The sequence below is a fragment of the Thunnus maccoyii genome, chromosome 23, assembly GCF_910596095.1.
Source record: "Thunnus maccoyii chromosome 23, fThuMac1.1, whole genome shotgun sequence".
Lineage (NCBI taxonomy): Eukaryota > Metazoa > Chordata > Actinopteri > Scombriformes > Scombridae > Thunnus > Thunnus maccoyii.
This window is the reverse complement of record NC_056555.1, coordinates 4,790,144-4,814,636: the sequence shown is the minus strand read 5'-3', so window position 1 is coordinate 4,814,636 and position 24,493 is coordinate 4,790,144. Positions and strand designations below refer to the sequence as shown.

General features: G+C 38.3%; 1 protein-coding gene across 3 annotated transcripts; it reads right to left on the bottom strand.

Annotated features, from left to right (window-relative positions):
• Nucleotides 1-296: 296 nt before the first annotated feature.
• On the bottom strand, nucleotides 297-21,615 carry cmah (cytidine monophospho-N-acetylneuraminic acid hydroxylase). Of its 3 annotated transcripts, none has more exons than XM_042403161.1 (15): nucleotides 21,365-21,613; nucleotides 16,221-16,432; nucleotides 16,043-16,134; nucleotides 14,472-14,581; nucleotides 13,699-13,889; nucleotides 11,307-11,387; nucleotides 11,123-11,189; nucleotides 8,475-8,556; nucleotides 8,249-8,386; nucleotides 7,619-7,754; nucleotides 7,132-7,302; nucleotides 5,145-5,319; nucleotides 2,356-2,472; nucleotides 1,485-1,600; nucleotides 297-1,150 (listed from the first exon to the last, which is right to left on the bottom strand). In XM_042403161.1, the coding sequence occupies exons 2-15, from the start codon at nucleotides 16,424-16,426 to the stop codon at nucleotides 1,012-1,014; spliced, it is 1,821 nt and encodes a 606-aa protein (XP_042259095.1). In that variant the 5' UTR covers nucleotides 16,427-16,432; nucleotides 21,365-21,613; the 3' UTR covers nucleotides 297-1,011. The 3 variants fall into 3 exon arrangements, 2 of the variants coding, with proteins under 2 accessions (XP_042259095.1, XP_042259096.1); XM_042403162.1 differs by having other exon boundaries at nucleotides 7,159-7,302; XR_006093880.1 differs by lacking the exon at nucleotides 297-1,150 and having other exon boundaries at nucleotides 1,520-1,600; nucleotides 1,701-2,472; nucleotides 21,365-21,615.
• Between the last annotated feature and the right edge of the window lie 2,878 nt (nucleotides 21,616-24,493).

Below are 24,493 nucleotides of genomic sequence, written 5' to 3'. Positions count from 1 at the left end.
TTTAATTAATCCACTTTTGGGTTTTTTCTTCTGTTCCAAACAGCAATTTGTTCTCATTATTACATTACTGTTGTGAGATGATGCAGTGGAGTTGTTTTGAACTAATAAAGGGTGAGTTTTATTGCTATGAACACAACTTTTCATTTGTTGGAGAAAGTTTTTTTATTTATATTTTAAAAATTACATAGTCTTGCTTTAACCCTCATCCTACCAACATATTTAACATACAAGGACTACTAACTGGGGCCCCTGGTGATCCCAAGAATAAACTACTGTAAGAAACAACAATCATAACAAAATCTTAACTTATTTAATCTCAAAACATTATTAGTTATGTAATTAATGTCACCTGAAAAAAACAGACTTTCTTGAATACAAATCACTACTTTTATCCAAAGTACAATCTTTCCACAAAGCCTTCAAAATAACTTGACAGAGTACCCTGACCCCCCTGATAGTGTGTGATACTTTAAATTAGGAACCAGGGCAAACATAACCTCAATAAATAGTTCCAGCCAGTAAAACTGCATAGGTGCAATGGGGTGCTTTTGACTGTGGTCCCTCAGGACCCCAATACATTGGTATTTTTTAAAAGCACTAATGAAAACAGAAACAGAAAACAATGATATGAAGTCATTAGGAACAAACTGATACAGACCCAATGTTCAATATGATAGATTACATAACTCAAGCCAGTCTCAAGAGTCTGTAAACTGATTTTTATACCATATAGACATTAATGGAGGCCAGTTTGTAGTTAATTTATAAGCTGAAACATGAAAAATAACTGGCATGGTCCTTTAAAGACAGAGAGTCTTGAGGGACTGGTTTTCTTATCTCATGTGTCTGTCATCTCTTCCATCTGTCACTCTTCACGTGTTTTGTGCAATCTAGTTAAAATAAAGCAGCAAACCAGACAAGTTGGCATGACCTGCTGGTATGATAGTAGATGTAAATTAAAACCATCAATCACAACCAGTTACTTGATCTTCATAAACCAACAATCCAAACTCATGCCACTGTACAGTGGCTCACTTCCTCTGGCTCATCCTGTGGTGTGTCAGGCTCCTGGATGGGAGGCACCTGCTGCAGAAACTGGTCCCAGTCTGGCTTGTGAACTGGTAACTCTATCTGGAAGTGGTTCCAGAACCTGGAGACCGACAGGGCAGATCGAGTTTTAGGACATTGACTCTCATGCATGTTAATAGGGTGGACAAAATATTAGGAACACTTTTCAATGTAATGTCTTCCAATACACCACCACCCACTACGACCTCAGTCAGAAACATAAAGTAGAATTATCACCTTTCTGACAATGTCAAGAAATGCTGAAAATGTATAAGCTTCCTAAAAGTAGAATTTATGGCAGAACTGTTGTATTGGCTTGCATTAGATTGCACGTGTTCCTAGTAAAGTGCTCGCTGAGTGTATATTTCATTACATATGACCTGGTTTTGACATATGAGATGTTAAAGTGTGTGTACTTGTGGTGGTAGATGTCCGGGTCTCGGCTTATGCGGTTCTGGAAGCCGATGTATAGGTCATCCCACAGACGGCCGTGCAGCACCAAGTACCTCATCACTCCAATCCTATTTTTAATCTTAAAGGGGGAAACCAAGAAATATCAGGTTACTGCTTTGTGAAAGAAAGAAGCTAGACGGTGCATGAGATTCTTTACATATCATCATTTTCATTCTTACCCCAGCCAGTGAGTCTTCATTGGAAAGCATGGATGATTGTATGAAAACAAGTTGTGATTCACTGAAACACCCTGTTTTACAATGCAATCAGTCTTTGATCAGTCTTTGATCAGTCTTTGATACTTGATCCACTGTCAGCTCAGCCACCTGCTTAACATTTTCTCATCTCAACTATCGGCAAGAAAGCAATATTTTCAAATATAATCAATATTTTTTATAACAATGTATCAAATTACTGCAATATGAGAAGCGTCGCTTGTAGTGATGAACCTATAGATAATTATTGCCTGCATCTCTCTTCAGGTTTACATGCGTTTATTGCAAGTCTCAGCTCATTGTTTAGCTGCGTGGCTGCAACTTGTTTTGGTTCCCCTTCAGTGCTCTCATAGTATCATTTTCGCCTGGTAAGGTGTCATCTGATAGATATCTGAGCAGATAGCACAAAATTTTCCAGTAAAAACAGACAGACTTTTAGAGCCAAACCACCACCTGAAACTACAAGTCATGTTTGGAACTTAACAGTTGAACTTCCATTTGTGGTTTGTCGTGTGTTTGTATCTTTTGATACATGATTTCTATGTAGTAAAATCTAAATATTTCAAACAGCTTTATCTGCTGTTGTGTATCATTTGCCAGGTACTCCACAGTGACTCACCTCTACGTAGGAGTGCTCTCTGTCAGGCCTCTTGGTGGGGAACGACAGATCCAAGAAGTCCACCAAGTAGTCGCAGCCACCAGTGAGGGGTTCAAAGTTGTCATCTGTCTCAATGACCTTGAATATACATGTTTGGACATTTGCATTTCATCAAAGAATACATCCACTCAGAACAAGTTGGCAACAGAGAAGAAAAAGTGTCAGCCGACAGACCAGTTCATAGTAAGCTTGATACCCAACGGAGCAGACTGAAGCTTTTGAAAGAAACAAGGAAGGAGAAGAAAAGGAAAGACAAAGACAAAACAAGAAAACAGAGCAGAGCGCTAGCTTTTAAAATCTCAAGTTTGCATGACATGATCAACATCTATCCTTTCATTTTCTGTTGAGCTGAGTGCAGAAATTCTGCTGTAACATGAGCAAAATAGGCAGCTACTTCCTCCTGGGCACCCCGATATAGTCAATTGCGTTTTAATCCATTCGAAGTTACTCAGTTGTCTCAAGCTTTAATATCAAAAAAGAACTGGTCCAGAATTGGTTCACTTCATCAAGGGGTGCTTTCAAACCTCCGTTGTTTAGTTTAGTTCTCTCTGCTTGGTACGATTTGTTTGGGCAGATCTGAACACAGTAATCGTACTCTGGTGCGGACTAAAACAACCACACATAGACCCTTTAGAGGAAGTGGTCTCAATCTGGCCACAAACAAATTTTGGAGCAGTTTGTTTGTAGTGGGAATGTGATCCAACCTTGATCTGACTTGACTACAAGATGCACTCTGCAAGTTTGAGCTAAATGACACCCGTAACCAGGTGCATTTTGCATACAGGAATGCAGATGAGCAAAATCAACATCTGCTAGCAGCTGGCCGGAGAATGGATCAAGGTCCAACCTGGACTAACAACAAAACACATTGCCTTCTTGATATTTGGTCGGATAGGAGCTTCCTGCATTTATTTTTTTGCTCCTGCCACTCAGCCACATCTGACCAATGAATGGACTGAACATTCTATTAATGCATTTTGACTATTTGACTATTTTTCTATGTGAAAAGACACTGAACCAAGTTTACTTACTCATTTACTGATTTGGACGAGAGCAAACAAACTATAGGTTTGAAAAGAGAGTCTCTGTGTTTCAGTCCACACCCAAGTATGATTGCTGTATCGTGATCCACCCAAACAAATCGTACCAAAGGGGAAACCAAACCAGAGTCTGGTTCAACTGTACTAAACAATGTAGGTTTGAGAACACCTCACAGACATACTGTACAATCACTCCAAAACATATCTCAGTAGGTGTGTGCTCATCTCTGTCACTGAACTGAAGTCATCTAAGGTCTCCTCTGGAGCTCTCTTAAATTTAAGAATAAGACAGACGATGTTTGATATATATATATTTTATATATTTATATATTATATATTATATATATTATATATATATATATATTATATATTTGCAATTGGGTGTAAAGGTGAAAGATTTTTACTTTAATCTTTCACTTAATTCCAAATTTTCACTTTTAGCACTTTGATAAATGTGGGCTCAGATATGTATATTTTACGTATGTGAAGCATTATTTAAACAGAGGATTATATTATTATTATTATCTGTTGTGGTTAACTGTACCTAACGTTTTAAAGTGCCAGTTCACCCAATTCACAAAACAAAACCTAATTTATGACTCAACCCTAGTGGTGTCTGGCCATGCAGATACTCTAGTTTTGGTTTTATGTGTCAAGATCTTTGAATCTCTTTTCTCAGACGTCTGCCCCCACCCCAATACAGTGGGGTTGAATTAAAATGTGTGTGTGCCCCTTTAAACCTGTCAGAAACTGCTCACATTAAGGTCTGTGGATTATCCACACTAACCAGGACATTGTTTCTTGATAGACAAGTTGTTATTGAGTTTTTCCATATGTTATTTAATTATTGTAATTTTGATGAAGTGACCCTTTAACCCTTTCATGCATGAATTATGATAACCTCAGTCAGGATTTTTTTTCCTAAGTATTTTTATTCCTCTTTAGGCATGAAAAAAAAATTGAACTTCATTTTTTTAAACACGCATTTTTCAAGGAGTTTGTCCAATTTAGTGGACAGATGATTAATTGTCATTTTCTCCCAACATAAAATCAATACTTGGAAATTTTAACAATTGTATTACTCCTTAGTTGTTACTTGATGTTACAAAATTTTATTTACTTGCAAGGGTCTATTACTATAGAAGGATTGGCAAGATATTCCTGAGTTGTCGAGCATTTCCGGCCAGCAGGCGGCCATCTTGGTTTTGAGCTTTTACAGTCTATGGTTTTGAGAAATTTGTGTTGCACTTACAAAGGCTGGCCAATGGATGGCAGTGTATGGGATGACACACTAGAGTCCACTGTGTTGGCTGATGTGCAACTCTACCATTAAAACCGATGCATATATAAGAAAACAGTTTTTGAATAGCTGTCCACTGTAGTGACCACTATGCACGAAAGGGTTAAAATTGCATGGCATTGTTACATTTTTTACCAAACTACACTAGGTAACCTATTTTGACAGCAGAAAGAAGAGAGGTGACAGGAAATGAGGGGAGAGAATGATGACATGCAACAAAGGTCTCCAACTGCAATAAAGCTGGGTATGTGGTGATTATAGCACACCTCCATACTACAACTCTTAATTAGAAGAAAGCAGAAGAAGAATGTATTATCATAGCACTTCACTAAGGAAAGTTAATGCAAAGGATGAGCCATAATAGATAATGCAGAAGAATAGATAGGATCCTGCATATTAAGTATATTTACCCGCACAACAAGGTTGTAGTTTTGAAAGCCTGCCCAGTTGTAATAAAACTGGATCCAGCTTTGATGTTTAAATATCTCAGAGTTGATGGCACTGTTCAGTTCATCCACATACAAGTCGAAATCCCAACTGTCCTTGTAGATTTTTGCATGGGCTGGTGGATTGGTAATGGCCTCACTATGTTTGGCAGTGTAGTAAGGAAATAAAATTTACATAAAAATAAGATTAAACTTGGAACTTGCAGGTATTCATAGCAGATAGTAGGCCTTTTTCACAGCAGACATTTTTTAAAATTGTTTTGTGTATTGTTTTTTATATAAACACAACAAGTGTTTGTGTCTGTATGTCCTTCACATATCCGATCAACTCCACACTTGGTGGGTGTATGGTCAGGGATCCAAGGAAGCACAGTGTCGAATTTGTTTCAATTTGGACACGTGATACGTTTGATATTAATAAACTTTGAATAAACCAGCAATCAGCGAGCCGCTCCACCCCTGTGCAGGGGCAGGGTGGAGCTTCAGGGCTCTGCTGACTGCCTCTAGCATGTCAGGCAGACACCAGAGACGAGGTGTGACACAAGTCAGAGAAAAGTGCCCTAAAAAGAGAAAAGTAGACAGCAAAAACAGAGCTTCTAATCAAGAATGGACACTCTTAGCCAGTGTCTAGACAGAAAGCGTAGCATTAACAGCACATTTAGCTGATCAGCAGCAAGTGACTACACAGGAGGCGTTCAGGTACCTGGTTGAGCGTAGGTCATTCACATTTTGGAAGCGCTCAGAGCCCAATTACTGTAGTTATGTGTGTAAAACGCAGGAAATAATTTCCATGGGCAGTTCAAAACCAGTTTGTCTCATATGTTGTGAGACTGTGGTGATTGTGAAGCGCCACTACAGACAACGCTGTAGGGTGAGGTTGTAGCAAGATTGAATGGAGGGGGTGGTTTTTTAGATGAGATGCTGGCGGGGTCATGTATCAGCCCCCTTTTTCCCCTTTGTTGTTGTGGGAATTGTTTCCATTATTATATTTTTTACTTGTCCCTCCATTTACTGCTGCCACAGATCTGAACTAGCAAATCCGCCTCCCCCTGCCATTGGGAGCCGGCACCAGCAGACATTTTGATTTGTCAAAACAGCGAAAAAACAGATGTTATATATATAACATGAATAACAACTGCATTCCATTTAGATTAGCTAGTTGCAGGCCCCTGCTATTGTGCATGCTGGTTCACTTGAATGACTTACTGGGACACTTCATGGAATGGAGCCATCGTTAATGTTATTAGTTTTCTGTACTTTTCCTACTATGACAAGTTAAAACATCTGCTGTGAAAAAGGTCCATAGTAACATTGTATTCACCAAGTTAATTGGTTAGCTTTTGATACGCCTGTCAAGCTCTCCATTCTAGTACGGCACAGATTTTCAGCTGTAGCTAGTTAGCTACTCAGTGCCAACTCTGTGAGTTGGTTGAAAATGCTGTCCCCAGCTGACTGTCATTTAAAATTAGAACAATGTAAAAGGGTCAATGATGTTGTCCTTGGCCTTGTAAATAACACTATGTGGACATTACTACTGCACTGTACGTAGTAAGCTAGTTAGCTGGACATGCTAATGTTTGCAGCTTACGATAGAAATAGCAAACACTGGTTAATGCGTTTTCACACTTTTGCTGTTGTGGTTTCGTTTTGGAAAGGTTATATAAAAGATGCCACTCTACAAACTCTTACCAAGACTTGTTTACATTAGAACCCCACGCACATTGCTTCAACATGTGGAAAAAGTTCATAGCTTAACAGGCTTGCCGTTCCGAGTTATGGTTACTGACCTACGATTGAACAATCGTTGTTTGGGGGGAGGGGTTTAGAAAACAGTCAATTGCTAAGATCTGAGAATGCAATGATGATGATGTACTGAATGTGTGAACAGTCTTTTTCCTTTCTCACAGCTAGACCTGGGATAAAACACACATACGCACATGCACACATTCACACACTCAAAGCTTGATGTGTTGTCAACCTGTTGGCAGGGTCTCTCAGAGCAAGGCCGAGATCCAGCACAGCGCCTGGCTTGGGCGTCCATGTCTTGATATCTGGTGCAGTCTTATTGATGAGCGCGTTGAGGCCTTCTGCACTGTTTTTAACATTTGTGTCCTTGATGTATCTTTACACAAAAATACACAAACACACAATAGAGACTCAGACAAAACAGGACCCAAGAATACTATGCAATCAAATAATGGTCATAAATATTTTGAGCTTGTGAAATGGTTTGTGAATGTGTAATTAAGATTAATTTAACAAGATCAATTACAAATGATCTATTAACTAAATCTGAAATAGAGTTTAACACATCAGCTGTGTCAACTGTGAGATAAGGGGAAATAAAGGCCATTCAAACCCATTTTCCCGTGGTTGTAATTTATTAATCAACCACAATATTTCACAAATCCAGACCAACCTTCTCCGTACAACTCTACCTGTCTGATGGATGAGCCTCCACAAAATAGCCAGCAAACGGGCAGTAGATCCTTGGCTGCAAGGATTTCACCAGCAGAGCTTTGTAGTTCAGCAGCTTCTTTCTTTCATTCTTGATAAACTCTGCCTTCCAGGAATCTGGATAAAGATTAACAGTATCATCCTTATGTCAGCAGTGTGATATACACCAAATATACCTGACCATGGAACACACATTTCGCTGGACAATTTTGATTGCATTTCAAGTGCAGTTCAAAGCTTCCCTGTCTACATTAAAACTCAAAAGAGGACATTCATTTTTTATATAAAATTAAATCTATAAAGTAACTAATAACTATAGCTTTCAGATAAGTGCAATGGAGTAGAGGTAGAAGTACAGTATTCAAGTAAGTATAATAAGTGGACAAATTAAAACATTTAAGAGGGTATTATTCAAGCACGAAATTGGTAAAAGCTCCACAGAGAAAAATTGATGACACTCAAGGACCCTTTTGGACCAAAATGGATACACTAAACCATCTAGTTTAAATCACTGTTTTGTGGTTAAATCATGATGTATCTTGATGATTCAAAAGTAACCACACTGTGGCATGCAATGAGGTGAAAGTGTGAACTACTGAAGTGAGCCTCACCACTGTATTTCCCTCCATAGAATGTCATGGGGAATCCAGATGCGCCTCCGGCAAAGTCACTCATCATCAAGTCCACATTCTGTGGTAGTCTGCCTCCATTTGGCCTGGTGCAGTCCACAGTATTCAGGATCATGTGACCTGAAATCAAAATCAATCATGCTTGTATTTTTACTCTGTAAGTCTAGTGATGATATCTACAGTACGACAATCATTAAAAAGCATGCACCTTTATACTCAACAATGATGCAGGTGTCCATTTCAGGATGTACACCATCCATCAAGATCATGAATCTGAGGTGTTGGTCAATCTGTTGGAGATCAAGAGACAGTGTGTGGCTAATGACTTATTTACAATAGTGTTATTTTCACCATAGTTTTATTCCTTTGTATCCCATTATAGCAGTTTATATTAAAATGCCCTTTGAGAAATAAGTATTTTTATGTGGCTGTCCTTGTTCTGTCAGATTTGAACCCTCCATTTGATCATGGCATTTTAATCAATAGACTTGAGAAATGGGTAGGTCTCTCTAGTGTAGCTCCTGACTGGTTTCGCTCTTACTTACAACTTACTAGGGATGTGCAGAGAGCCCAGTATTTGTATTTGTATCTGTATTTGTTGAGGCAGCAAAATTATTTGTATCTGTATTTGTATTTGAATAAAAGTGGAAAGAGGCTTAAAATCCTGTTTTTGTTTTTATGACACTTTTAATTTTAGAAAATTAAAGTGTTACAATAAGTGTTCATGAATAAACTACCTTACAAAGGAGGTCACCACATCGGGTCTTGAACTAGAGTCTCCCAGATCATAGACGACTGCGCTGACTACTGAGCTAAAACTTTACTCGTTGCCTCAATACAGACAGACCTCTACCTATTTATACACCCATAACACAGAGACAACACACCATGTAATGTGTAGGGAGGAACTTCAAAGGCAATTATTGCTTTGCACTTCTAACTTTGTGGAAAGGAGAAGGGAACAACAGATTATGGAGAGTCCGTTGGGAGCACTTTGCATGTGTCAGTAGCTCAGCTTTATCTCTGGGGAACACCCCCAACAAATAGTTCTTTAAATACTTGTATGAAACAAATATTCATATAAAACCCACTATTTGTGCTTTGCCGAATAATCTATTGATATTTGGGCACACCCCTACAACTTACATACATACATATTTACATACAAGAAATTTTTTTTGTTAGTTTTGGTGATTTTGTATCAGTCATTTGATGTTAATTATGGTGTTCCTCAAGGAAGCATAATTCTATTTTCTTTATACAGTACATGTTCCCTCTGGCCAACATTATTAGTCAGCATAATGTCAAATATCATTGTTACAAAGATGACACAAGACTGTATATCTCTGTTTTGCCAGACAACCCCAGTTCTTTTAATGCTCTTTTTACCTGCATGAGATATTAATATTTGGATGAGGAACTTTTTAAATAAGCAGAAAATAGATAAAAACCGCGTTACAGTTGCCCATCTTTAGTAAACTGATTTCTTAACTGTCATGTAAATGAGAAACGTGGTTTTTGTAATCGGGGTAGGGGATTTGAGAAATCTAATTTCTCCTGGAGAATGCAGATTTCTCTGTCATGTATATGCATAATATGTTTCTAATCGGCTTTTTATGTGCATGACAAAAAACTGCAGATGGTAACCCACTGCGCTTAGTGTCTGGATAAAAGGAGAGATCATTACATGGCGCGATGGGTTCTTATATTTAAAATAATTTCAGCCAAAGTCTGACTAAAACTGAAACTAAAAAGGTGCCTGTAGAAGTCTAAATAAGTCCTTTTCCACTGCTGAACATTTGAGTATTTGTTAAATTCAGACACAGTTGCACTGTGAGCCTGTCCTCTCCTCTCATTGTGCTGTAAGGCTGCTTCGACACAGACACACAGACCTCCACAATGAGGCATCTTCTATCACTAATAGTTAAAATCAGTAAGCCACACTTCCAAAATAAGGTTGGCGGTAGGAGGTTACTACACTGCATGCAAACTTGCACAACCTGGTTTCTTTGAGTAACCTGGCTACTTAAGTGTACGCAAATATACTGAGTGATCCTAGTTGTAGGATTAAATGTAGAAAGACAGAGATTGCAGTTAAAGTTTAAAGTTAAAGTTAAAGGAAGCGATTTTAGACTGTGACCTCAACTGTATTTGCTTAGATCACGGAACATTGCGAGAATAAGACAATTTTTAACTTAAAAGTATGCTGATAGATGGTTTTATTATTAATCGCCTAGATTACTAGTAATGTGATTCATTAACAACTAAATTGAATTACTGCAACTCTCCTTTTACTGGGCTACCTAAAAACTCTTTTACAGTCAATTCAGAACAATGCAGGCAGGTTTTGACCAATACAAAGAAAAAGATGACATTATTCCACTGCTCACAACATTGCACTGGTGATTTTAAAGTCCTCCTGCTTGTTCATAAAGCCTTACATAATCTTGCACCTTCCTATATCAGTGATTGCCTTTCATTTTATGTTCCAACCAGAGGTCTCAGATCTGTATTCTTCTTTGTTTTATAAGTTCCTAATGTTTCCCACAAGAAATCTTGCTTCCCACAAGTAGTAAACTCCCTTCAGATTTTTAAAAATAAACCAAAGACCTGTCTTTTTATTCTGATTTTTACTTTGGAGTAATCGAACCTTGTCCACTTTAAAATGTAGATCTTTGCTATTTATAGAATTTTTTCCCCTGTTGGTTTTTATTGCTATTGTTTTTATTGTTTTGTGGTATTTTTATTAAACATTTTATGTATTGCTATTTTCATTTTGGTTTTTTGGCCTCCAATGTCATTTTTTATGTTTTTTCCTGTTTGCCCTTTGACCCATTATAAGCAGCAGTGGCTTACGTTTTGCCAGACACCGAAAGGAACAATGTTGATATTGGTCAGCTTGACTTGGCTTTGCTCCAAATACCTGTTGCATTAAGACAGAGAGAAGGAGATGTGAATAAAGGTTACTTTAAAACATGAACTCTTTCAGTTTTAAGTAATAAGCGTAATGGCCCAAATTGAGCTCCATGACTGGACTAACCAAAAGACTGGTCTGGATGTGTCACCAACATAAATGGGGGCATCTGGCCTCCTCTCGGACAAGACTTTCAGTGTGGGAAAACTGGAAAGGATACAGGACAAGTCAGACCCCTAAATGACATTATACATTCTATTAAAAAGTGTCTAAATGTCAACACCTTTGTCAGTTAATCTTAAATTCAAAATAAATTACATTTCTCCACCATGACCAGAAGAATTAAAAAGGTTGGGTTGGGCAGGTGCATTATCTGGTTACAGATGGGAAATCAGTCATGTTAGAAGCCATAAAGTCACAATAACTGAATGTCTATAAACTTTAATACGTCTTATCACACACAATTACAGGTGTGTCTAAAGGTCTGTGTCTCTTAAGTTATAAAAATGCAGGATGAAGACATATAACAGATAAATATAAATATAAAAAAGACATAATAGGTAAAGCATTGTAGACAATATAATATATATATATATAAATATAAAACACTGAGGACAGCTATAAAGGTTTAAACATTTACCACACAAAGACACTGCCAAACTGATGACAGATGCGACAAAACGGTAAACTGTAGGCTTGGATGGGGTGTGGTAGTTCTTAGTGGTGCCTCAGGCAGGTGCCTCTCACATAAGGTTACAGTGCTATCAGTGACAGGTTATTCCTCTTATACTCTGGAGTATAAGGCTTTCATTGTCCCAAAATTGTTAAAGTAAAGAGCTATTTGTCTGTTTGACCTTTTTAATGTCACCCTTTTAGTATATGTAATCTTTGACCTGACCTGTTTTCTCAGAGGAAAAGAAATGTACAGCTGTGCTTTTGCCCATCAACATTCTGCTAAACTGGTTTTACTGTATATGGAGGCTAAATGAAACCTTTGAGTTTGCATTTTACACTATATGTGTCTCTTGTGCCTACTTGGCCCATCATGGCCATTAATAGATGTATCCACATATAAATATACACAACACATATGTACTGTTAGTGGGCATATCATGTTTCAAGAGTCACAAAAGAAAAAAAACCCACAGGAATACCATTTTTGTGCATTGTCATTTAATTTATTATGGTGTAAAAATGTAGGCTTATCTACTAGCACTACCTATGTACCTGATGAACCGTTTTGCACAGTTTTCTGACTGCCATAAAGGACTGGATGGCTAACACCATTTCACAACTAAACACAGATAAGACTGAGGTCATTATCATTGCTTCAGATAGCATAACTTCCATGGTTGCTCAGTGTATTGGGTCACTTTCTTCAGCTGTTGTATCACAACCTTAGCTAGAGATGACTATTCATGCCTTTATATTATCCTGGCTAGACTACTGCAATTCCATTTTCACCTGCCTCAGCAAGTCGTCCCTGGACTGTCTACAAATGGTCCAAAACGCTGCTGACCAGGTCCAGCAGGACGACTCACATCACACCCATCTTATCATCTTTACATTGGCTTCCCATCAAGTTTAGGATTCATTTTAAGGTGGGAAGTTACAAATATTGTCGGACACTGCCCCCTACAATTCCACAACCCCGTCTCCTAGAAATTACGTTTATATACTACTAATTTGAACAAATGTTATCATTCCCTGGATTGTGTTCAGAGCCAACTTTCTTTCGCATGAAGCCTTGTATTTACATATCCCACGGAACTCAAAGGAAGGTGGTTGCAACGGGTGGCAAGTGTACAAAAGGCAGGACTCTGACACCAGGGATTGTGGTTTGCATCCTGAGTACAGTGTGGGGTTCAGATTAGACAACAAAAGCAGCCTTCAGGTTAAGGTAACATTTCGCTGATATGTTCAGTATCAACAACTTTGCAACTTGCCAGATATGTTAATTAACAACTTTTTATATTATGTTGACACAACATTATGTTTCCTATATATTTGCCGTTTCAGTTCAGTTGTATATAAATATAATTTCTAGGAGACAGGGTTGAATTCCGATGTCAGAAAGGTGTGGGGGAAAGTGGGTTCCAGACTGTTTGATGATCCAACAAGCACTTCAGTTGAAACATACATCACCAAGGGGCTCTCAAGGATGATGCCAGTGTTTTTCTGGCCATGCTGTCAGCAGCTTGGGTTGTGTTATATTGCCTTTTCTCTGCTAAAATGGCAGGAACCTTGCTGCTTCAGTTCACTGAGCTTGGTAGTATTGTCGAGTCTTGGCTCACTTCACTCTGCTTGGCAAACGTCAGTAAGCTATGAGGCTGCAAATGCTGCAGGTTTGTTTTTTAGTCAGGTGTCAACTGTTTTTGCAATACCTGACCACAGTCAGATACGACTCATTATGCTATGATTTGTTGCAGGGATTGTTTGATGCTGTGATGTGGATGACATGATACTATTAAAGGTGTCAGTATCAATTTAGCCACAGCCTACCATTGACAGAGTTTACCTGAGGTGGTCCGAGTGCATGTGGCTGATGTAGATGAGATCCGCTGCACAGAGCCTGTCCAGGGAGTCTGCTGGAGGCTCATGGAGAAGCCACCAGCCTCTGGCAAATGCAGGACCCTTCAACCACGGGTCGAACATGAACCGCTTCTGTCCGAGCTGCAGCTCCATGCAGGCGTGGGTTAAGTACGTCACCTGGGAGAGAAGTTCACAATTTTACAGTTGCCGGATGTCGAGCACTGCCTGGATGATGTGATTTTGTCACAATAGACTGGTCTGACAACATTAATAAGCTGTAAAAACAGGGTGGCCACTGTCTAAGAGAGTCATAGAAGGAGGATGCAGAAAATCATCATTTCTAATGTGGATGTGGATTTGTTATAGAGAAGACCTGCCAAGCAATAACGTTTAGAACACAAAATGTAAAATAGTATAAAGTATAATGTATAACTATTGTGTTGTCACTCTGCAATAGAGACAAATAAACATTTAATTAGTAAGGAAATTATGTAATTTTATACAATTTCTTTATATTTAGAAAAACGTAATGTAATAGCAATGCATAGTGCACAATTACAATAGATGTTTGTGTATTTAAGTTAAATGTCTCAACAAGACTATTAAAAAGTGTCTATTTAAACTTTAACTTTTTCAAATCCTGTATTCTCATAGATTTTTATTTAAGACTAACTTGATATTAATGCACATTCGTATGGTGCATGCTCTGTTCTTTTTCAGGGTGTAAAGAGTGGACTTTGTGCATAGCAGGATACATACTTTGACTTCGCCTTCCTGCAATTCCAGTGGCTCCCGAGGGTCAGCCAGCCAGGGGTCTACGGGGCTCAACTCGACCAACTGAATCCCCCCATCATTCGTCTTCTCTACTTCTGTGTGTGTGACATACAGTAGCATACTCTACATGCTTAACTGGATTGGCACAAGTCAGGTACATTGTTCTGAATGTTTTTGAGTCACAGTCCCACTTTTGTAGAGTTTTACATGCTCACAGAATTTTTGTACAGAATTAATCAACAGTGTGCAATCAATGCACACTCTTCAGTCTGTCAGTGACAGGGAAATACTCCAAGAAAAAACATTTAAATAAAAATCATATGAAACAGTTTTTAAAAGCTAAAGCTCCACTAGAACATACTTCTCAATCAAAAACACAGTGGTCTAGGTTTTCATTCCAGCTTTCTGACCAACTCTCAAAGTTGGCAGATTAGTTGTGTTTTGGAGTTTTAACTCTTAATAAATAATACTTAAGGATGTTTTTCTGAACTTTACCATTAATTGTTGCTTATTTAGTTATACCTAATTAATTTTATTGAGAAATAAATATGTAAAACCTATTTTCAGTTGAAGTTGAAGTTATTATTGTGGTTGGTTACATCTATCTTGAGTTCTTGATGTTGACACAAGTTAATGGGCAATACGCTATTCCAGCTGCAAACTGGGTAACTGGCTGATAACAGTAGCTTGCTAAATATTATTCTGTATCCATGAATCTTGGTAGCTAAACTGTGATACTGTTTTCAATCATGTAACTGTTAATGTAATGAAGGGGATGGAAATAGAAATCAAGCAATTCTGAGTGAAAGATGAGCAAGAAAAGGAGAGGATGTTTCTAATTAGATTATTTAGAGATTAGCATCCAAGACCAGCTCTCATGTGGTGGGTAAACAGTACACAGCAGATGCTCTACTCCTAAAGGCAGCTTTCTCTATGTAACCAGTAACCCACAAACTTATGTAGTCAGCCAATGATGCTTCTTGGTTTTCAGAGTAAAGCTCTGTTTATGTTACTACTATAGCTAATAATCTAGTTAGCTGAACATGCTAACGTTTGTAGCTTACATTAGAACAGATAATTAAACCAAGACCCTGATTTTTCCGTAACCTTAACCAAGTGCTGCCAGTGTCTAAACATAACCAGGTCCATATCATAACTCATCATTCCAAGGAGAAGTCTACTGATAATGGAAAACATGTGTTGAGGTTATGGCAAGGCATAAAAGATCCCAGCTCAAGTTGGCTTGTTGTTCATTGTACTTGCATGTGACAGAACCCAGGCCCGAAATAAAGCCGTATTCAACATATGCTTCTTTGTGTGTCTCACTCTATGCGGATCATCAGAAAAACATAGTTACAAATACTGAGGACTAGGGGAGAATATGAGGAGTATTGCCACCTTGTCACAGAACACCTGTTATTGAACATTGTTATTAAGCTGACAAGCTGACAAGTGCTAGTTTAACCTCAGGCTACTAACCGTTAAAATTCTTTTGTTCTCCTTTTTTTTACAGTTATTAAACCTCACCTTGGAAAATACTTCAGCGGTCAACTTACCAAGCTCATCCTGCAAGAAGCTGTCTGGTGGGTTCACATATTTCATTGTTGACACATTTAACTTCCAATTGTGTTTAGTGCATTTAACAACACTGTGGGAACAGAATATCATGTCAGCTGTAATAAACACATCTTGACATGGTATGGTATGCCTGGTATTTGGTTTGTCAGGTCTTACCTGCCATTCAGGTCTTCAATGTCTTTGATGAATAACCCTCCTTGATGTCTGCATTGGTTTTTGCACGCTTTAAGGCCATCATTGCTCTTGTATATGATGTAACATTTACCATCCTCCCCATTTTTCTTGAAATTCAGGCCCTCTTTGAGTGAGCTGACTGCTTCGGCGTCCAGCGATAGCAGCACCTTTGCTATCTGAGATGTCATTTTCACCTAAACATAAGATCAATAAAAAACTAATTTTAAGTGGAGGTAAAAATTTTAAGTTAGTACATAACCATCCTCTCAGGGATGTTTTTGCTGGTAAAAAAGCAAGATAAATCAATAAATCAATTGATCAATAAAAAAAATTCTAGAGAACTTCAGTTTATAAAACAAAATTGAAATGTATTTTTTGAATAAACAATTTGGGATAAAGGAAAAGAAAAATAAACAAAAAAGAGCAATCACTCCCAACAAAACAGCAGAAAACAATACAAGCAGGAATACCCAAAAGGTGAAGTCTGAAGCTACAGCTTAGTGCACCTACTCTTTTTACAATGCACAACTCTGCCCTACTAATACCAACATGTCATTCACTTTGGCACGATTAAATTATATAAGTACATCTGAAACAAGAACATATGACAAAAGAACAGGTAGCTTCTCCCCTATTTGACCTTAACCTTCTAATTTTTTCTTGTCCCAAACCTCTGCTGCCTTGAGGTGGCTGATTGATAACTGACCTCACCGTAACCACGGGATTCTTACCTTGACACACTGCAAAATGTCTGCTAGTCCATTAGAAAAGTGCTTTTCAATTTTCTTTACTTTTGATCCCTTTATGTGAAGCAATGTCTACTGGAGACCCCTTATCACAGGCTGCATGTCTATGAGGTTTAAGCAGTTCAATACAAGAGAGATTTTCCCTTCTCAGATCATTTCATTTGAAGTATTTCAGACCTGAAGAAAAGTATCCAGTATTTCACATGACAATGCTAAGATTAGCAAAAAGTCTGACCAACGTCATATGCTTTAGAGATACAGTAACATTTATGATAAATGATAAATGTTAATGTAAATCATATTTTGTCCCATTTCTGAAGACCACAATCCCTGCACAGTCTTTAGATTTGATCAATGTTTGACAAGTTCTTTTCTTCTTCTCTTTCTTCTTATTCTTTTCTATTGACCTGCATCCACGACTTGTGACTGTCAAGTTTCTGTCTGTGCAAACAAACAAAATGGCTGCCATTCCTTTTATACTCAGTGGAAAATGCAATATTTTAAGATAGTTACGGCATTAAAATGCGTTTTGATAATATTTCTAGCGAGAAATGTGCATTTTATTGTCATAAGGCCCTATTTTAAGGATCTAAATCACACGGTCTGAAGCGCATGGCACAAGTGCATTTAGGGTGTGTCCAAATCCACTTTTGCTATTTTAAAGGCGGAAAAAATGGTTGATGCACCAGGTGCATGGTTCACAGGGGTTGTCCATAGTTTCCTCATTAATCATGAGTGTGTTTTCGGTGTAACATGCAATAAACCAATCACAGTGACATCTCCCATTATCTTTAAGAGCCAGGTGCGCTTGCACCTTGGCGGATTGCTATTATTATGGCGCATTTGCCAAGTAGTAAGAAGGAGCGCTTCTCTGCAGAGGAAACGGATCTGCTCGTGCGCAAAGTGAAAGCGCACGATCCATAACGAGCACACTGGCCCCTGCTGCTCCTGAATCTTCCCGTGGCCCCAGACCACCAGTTTAAGATCCTGTTCATTAATTTGTTGCGAATGTATTTTCGTTTGCTTTTTGAAAAGGTTTATTTTTTTAAATTACAGCTTTGGTTTCTTTAAAATCCTTTTGTTCAGTCATGGAGTAACAGGTCAAATCAGCAGGGGTTCAATTGTTGAAAATATGGAAACCTAATCATTGTATTCTCAAAAATGTTTGTGACTGACTGATATTGTTCAAAAATTTTATCATTAATTAAACCTCTCCAAGGTTCTGATCCTGCTGCTGGCAGCAGCTATTTCCTTCTTTAGTTTAATCATTGTTTTCACCTCATTTATTTCCTCATGTGTTCCTCATGTCGTCATGTATTGATACAGCAGGAAAGTTTTTTTCTATCTGACACATTTTGTGATAGCCAGACGTGGCAGTAAATATATAAGCACAAAAGTCATCTTTTAATGTACCCTAAAATTACCTGTGTTTTTGGTGTTCTTCAGTCTTTGTAGAAAGTAAGAGAAACACCAAGTACCTGGCAGTATTTGGATGCAGCATTTTTTTTTTAATTTACAGCTGGGACACACAGCCTGCATCAGCAGCGCATGTGCGTCGCGGAACCTCTTGCATCATTTCGGCGCCCATGTTAACAGATTATGGTGTTGTCAGGCGGTGCGGCGAAAACGCCAGTCGTCCTATTCATTTGAATGGGGGTAGTGCGGCTCGGCTGCGGCCATTTTAGTGTGAATGCGGCCACACAGCCCGCGTGAGACGCGCGTGAGACGCGCGTCTAAGTCGTGGCTGCTGCAGCGCGTCATCCAGAGATTCCGGGTCTCAACTATTTTCTCCGCGTGACGCGCGCGGCTCTCAGCAGAAACAGACAGCCATGCCCATCAGTAAGAAAGCCGCTTTCACCTCACATATCATTTATTTATTTTTAACAATTAAGCACACGCTTCTTAACCGTTTTATGACTAAATTTAATATAAATTAATTTTATAATTAAATAATATCAAGCATGGTATTATTGATGGCCATTATCAAAACCAAACTCTATGTAGAAAGATACAGCTGGCAGCAGAAGCGCGCAGCAGCCGTAATCATCAGAGGCGCAGCTGAAGACAGAAAATGTGATCCTACTGTCCCTGTAAATTAAAAAAAATGCTGACCTGTTTTAAAGACTGAATAACATTAATAACAACTACATGGTAAGTGTGACAACATCGATGCTACAGCGTTGTGGTGTCTCTGTGCTCCCCTCTGTCTCACTGTCTAAACAAAACATAACAGTATACAGCTTCAAAGAGCCACATGAACTAATGCTCATTCACTCTTCAATTAATTCAATGACATTTAAGAATAACTAATTGGTCGACGAAGAGAAAGAGCATTCTTACAGAGGGGAGAGAAGTGGAAGCTGAAAACGGCACTTTGCATCAATCTACTGGACCGACACAAACATTTAGTTCAGCCCTCGTAACTTCTCGTCTCCCTCGTATTCTGGGTTCCCAGCTTTCGTCAACCAGTCATGCGATTCAGGTTTCTGTTTTTCGGGGGATAGTGTGGTATTGTGGGTTAGGGATTATTTCCTCAGTAGAAAAACTGTCGCCATGAGAGTGAGTGTGTGTCTATTTATTACCCCTTCACCTCCATTGTACTGGGATCTTTATATAAAAAAAAATGATATAATGTAAGCAGCACAAAAGAAATGAACATCCTATTTTTTAAAAATATACATCCCTATTAATATATGCTGATAATGGCCGCCTACGAAACACTGATTTTCCTGTCCGTGCGTAAATGTGGAAGAAAATAGCAAGTTTCTTGGCGCAGAGAGTTGGCAATCAGCAGAGCGCACGCTTCCAGACCACATCGAAACAAATGTCCGCTTCCCGTTTCAGCCGACAAAACTGGGTTTTTTTTTTTTTTAAGCGAGACGTCAGGACATTTGCAGCCGTTTTCATTTTATTTTTTATTTAATTTTATCCCAAACCATGATCTTTGTTGCTTTGTAAACTATTAATGTAGTGCATGTTTTAATAAAAAAAGAACAAACAACTAAAAAATAACCATCTTTAAAGCTTACAGTGTTAACATGGAGGCAATACCTGTGTAGTTAACAATGACACTATTAGGGAACACTAAGTTAACACTGGTTAGTGTTGAGGAGTGTTAAATTTTAACTACACAAAGAATCAATAATTACGTTAATACAGTGTTAAGAAACCGACACTTCAAAAAGAGTTAAATGAACTCTCTGTGGTGTGGACTCATAAGTGTTGACATGAACTCTGACAGTGTTCATTTTTTGCTGATGTTGCTGTGGAGTGTTGCTGTAACTACTTCCAATAAAAATCATGCTTGTAGCTTGAGGAGCTACAGTTTCAGAGAAGCTCCCCCAACATGAACATATACAACATTAGCTGTAATATGCATTCAACTATTCAACGCAAAGTTAGTGATAGACAATATCCAGAAGTCACCAACACAGAATTTAATGTTGTTCGACAATCCAATTTCAAATGCAAAAGCAGGCAAATCATCTGCCGTCTGCAACATAAGGCGTTGGCTGGCGCACGCACGCACGCACGCACACACACACACACACACACACACACACACACACACACACACACACACACACACACACACACACATCCTCATACTCCGTGCTATTCCGCTTCCTCTTTCCTAAGTGCCTGCGGGGATCAATGAAGTGTTTCTGATTCTGAAAACTTGCAATGAATATAAACATGTAATACATTTATCGATTGATTACATTGACAACTTTCTGATAATCGTGGACGTTTTCAAAAGGAACACCCCGTCTAAATAGTCATCTAAAGGCGAAACTCTAAAATGATGGATAAACTGTTAATCTAAAGCATTTAAAAAAAAAAAAAAAAGAATTTAGTATAGAACTGTAGGTGTTTTCATCATCAAAGTATTTGTCAAAACAGTTTCCGTTTAATCTGTCAATTGTTCGGTCTATAAAATGTCATAAAATTGTTCCCAGAGACATAGGTGGCGTCTTAGAATTGCTTGTTTTATCGGACCAACAATCCAAAACCCAGATATTCAATTTACAAATGTGTGGCATCTTTGCTTCGTAAAATATGTATCAAAAGGCGACGTCTTCAAATGTCTTTTGTATACATCAGACAGTCCATAACTCAAAGAAAATTCAAATTAAAATGACATACAACACAGAAACGCATGTAGGCTAAATCCTCAGCACTAATTACCTTAAATAACCTAAATTAAATTAGCTCTATATATACGCGGAAGAACGTGCCTGATACACCCATTGAACTGCCCTGACTGTGCGGTTACACTTATCCTTACATGCACAGTACACAGAGACCGGTATCTATCTATTGGAAATATTTTTTATGTTTCTTTTCGAGAGAATTAAAATAATAATACATCAGACTCACCTGCAAAAAGGTGCTGCTTTGTGCCAAGAGAAATGCCGTTAATCCACAGACGTGTCAAATGCAGTTCTTGTGATGTCAAGTTACAGGAACCTATGGAAAACTGTTAGGCTCTAAACTGCTCTTGCACCTGCATTATATATTGCCTTGATGAGAGCGTGCACGCTCTCCTCCTTGAGTCACACCCATAGGGAAAACCCATAGCCTACTTAAAACACATTTGTTGACACAGTTATGGAATCAATTTTAATGAGTTTTTATTGTATTTATTTAAGGGATGCTAAGGAAAAGATAGGGGGGAGTGGTGGACATGAAGTCTGGAGTTAGCTAAACAATATAGGTAACCTATAGAATTGTTGTGAAATGCAAAGGTCATTTTTTCTTAATCGTTTATGATGCATTGCTATCGTCTGTCCCACCCGGAGACACCTAAAGAACCAGTTCAGTTATCGTTAAGATGACAAAGGTCAGAAAGTGTGCATGTTGTGACGTGTGTGTGTGTTATGATGTATGTGTGTGCGTGTGTGTGTGTGTGTGTGGGGGGGGGGGGGGGGTGGACCTGCAGTTTTGCAACTGCCTTGACACCTCTATGCTTTCTATGTTTGCTTCTAAGGAGAGGGGTTTCTCCTTTTCAACTTTTGCATTCAAGTTTTTGTATTTTACTTTTTGCATTTTGTAATCCTCATTTTTGTAAAATAAATAGGCCTAAATGCAGCACAGCCAATGGAAATGCTGGATTAGAGCAGCAGCAGCCTCTATAGGTCCTTGTACCCGACCTTCGAGGTACGATGTGAATTTGGAGATGCAATGGTACAATTCAATGAAAAATGAATGAGAAAAAACTATTGATGATTTAAACTAATAATGTACATTTATTTTGGGGGGGGGGGGGGGTAAAGAAAATTTATGGGGGGCTAAAGCCCCCCTAAAATAGGCCTAGCAGTGCCCCTGGTTGAACCTTTTGTGTTTGTATAACTGTTCTCTACCTATTGAAATGGTTTCTGTCTCCGATAACTGATACTCCCCGCCAATGTGGATAAGACACTGACAGGTGGCTGTCCTCTACCTCTGACCTAGGTATCGAATGGATTCCCAAAATCTACACGCAAGACACATAATAAGCTTTTCAATCAGATATGCTTATTATAGATTTTATACTGAAATTATACGTCTATCACAGGTGCATCAAGTTAGTTTTAATCAACAGACCTAGACCTATCCAAGGCTTTCAAATTAATAAAACATTTGCAAGTTTATCCGTAGCAATTTCCATTATCAATTTTCAGTATAAATAAATGTAGCCTATATCTCATGTCAGCCATATCTCAAGAGAGGCGAACCACAAGACCTCAGAGATGAGCAAAAGCCAGGACATTTGGTTAAAGTGATTAAAAATACAAACCAGTTTTATTTATTTATTCATGCATTTAGGCCTATTTATTTTACAAAAATGAGGATTACAAAATGTAAAAAGTAAAATACAAAAACTTGAATGCAAAAGTTGAAAAGGAGAAACCCCTCTCCTTAGAAGCAAGCATAGAAAGCATAGGAAGTTGCAAAACCACAGGTTCCTTCCTGGAATGGTTTTGCAACTGCCTTGACACCTTTGCAACTGCCTTGACACCTCTGCTGCTCTAATCCAGCATTTCCATTGGCTGTGCTGCCCACTATGCAATTCTTGTACCATCTTTGGTAGAGACTGTAACAGTAGTCGGAAACCACTGAAGTTGTGACAAGATGTTGGCTAAAACTTTACTGAGATAAACATAATATACAGAGTGAAATAGTAAGTAGTTACAAAGTGAAGATACCAAGCTCCAATATGAATTTGTGACAAATGATGGTTAATGTAGCGAGCTATCAAGTTGTTACTTGTTTGTTACCTGCTTAACATTAGCTAACTTTAGGTCTAAGTGAGGAAAAGACAAGATAGGCTATATAACACTAACTAGCTGACAAGCCAGCCAGCCAAAGTGTGAACAAGCAAAAGAGAACAGAGAGAGATAGAAATAATGTTATTGACAGCTCTTTACATTCTTTGCTTTTATATGCCTATTTAAAAGCAGTCATATCAGTAGACATAGATTGTTGTTTATATATGTCATTACCACAAATGTACACGTTTAATATGTCAAAAGTGCTTGACTGAACTCAAAACCACGTTCTCATACTGTGACTACATGACTCAAAAACTGACAGGCCAATGTAGTTCCTTGGAAAACTACCTACAGCAGTTCTTCACACCAAAATCAGGAAATGAAAATAGCATGTATGAAAGGGGAAAGGTCACATTGTGTCAAAGGTCATAACACAATTTTTATCCCTCAGTTCCTCAACCTGCAGATGGATATACGAAATTTCTTCAAAAAAGGCTGCAGTTCTGCTGAAGGCCAGTCAGGTGAGAAGATCTTCCCAGTTCAGGCAAATACAAATTTAAACTGGTTGATCACTCATTAAGCCTTGAGTTCTTGTAAATGTAGTTTAATAAAATAACATGTTACTAAAAACAGGCGAGGAGAGGGAGAGAAGGTAGATGGAGGAGACTGACAGGGCTGAAGGAGCAGGTCTGATGGAGGTTAGTGATCAAGAAGAAAGCAAGTGGGAGTTGTTTAAGCTTTCAGTTTAGTTCAGCTTTCAATTAATACTGAATTTATGACACACATGAAACATCAGTCTGTGTATGAATAACATACTTAGGACCTGCAACTTATTTAAGAGAGAGGAGATAGCAGTCCTTGTCTTCAATACCTTTGCTTTATCTTGCTTTCCCTTTTGTAAGTGGATGGATAGCATTTAAGTCATATTAGATCCATGCCTAATATAAACTATGAAGAGATAGATCTACTTTGCCAACTAGACCAAATAGACATATTTTTGATTGATTTTACACCTATTGCTTCTAGGGGTGTGCCCGAATACAAATACATTATTTGGCAAAGCACAAATAATGTTTTTTTTTAAGAATATTTGTTTCATATCAATATTCGCCTTTGAAGTTCTTCTCTCTGTGTTATTGGTGTATAAATAGGTAGAGGTCTGTCTGCAATGAGGTGATAAGGAAAGTTTTAGCTCAATGGTCAGCGCAGTCATCTATGATCTGGAAGACTACAGTTCGAGACCTGGTGTGGGGAC

What these genes read in the sequence shown, in the direction of transcription:
- cmah (XM_042403161.1), bottom strand. Translation starts at nt 16,426, where the DNA reads ATGACATCTCAGATAGCAAAGGTGCTGCTATCGCTGGACGCCGAAGCA. An exon ending in ATTGAAGACCTGAATGGCAG is followed by an intron (nt 16,135 to 16,220) that starts GTAAGACCTGAC and finishes CTGTTCCCACAG; the next exon opens with TGTTGTTAAATGCACTAAAC. An exon ending in GAGGCTCATCCATCAGACAG is followed by an intron (nt 7,303 to 7,618) that starts GTAGAGTTGTAC and finishes TTTTGTGTAAAG; the next exon opens with ATACATCAAGGACACAAATG.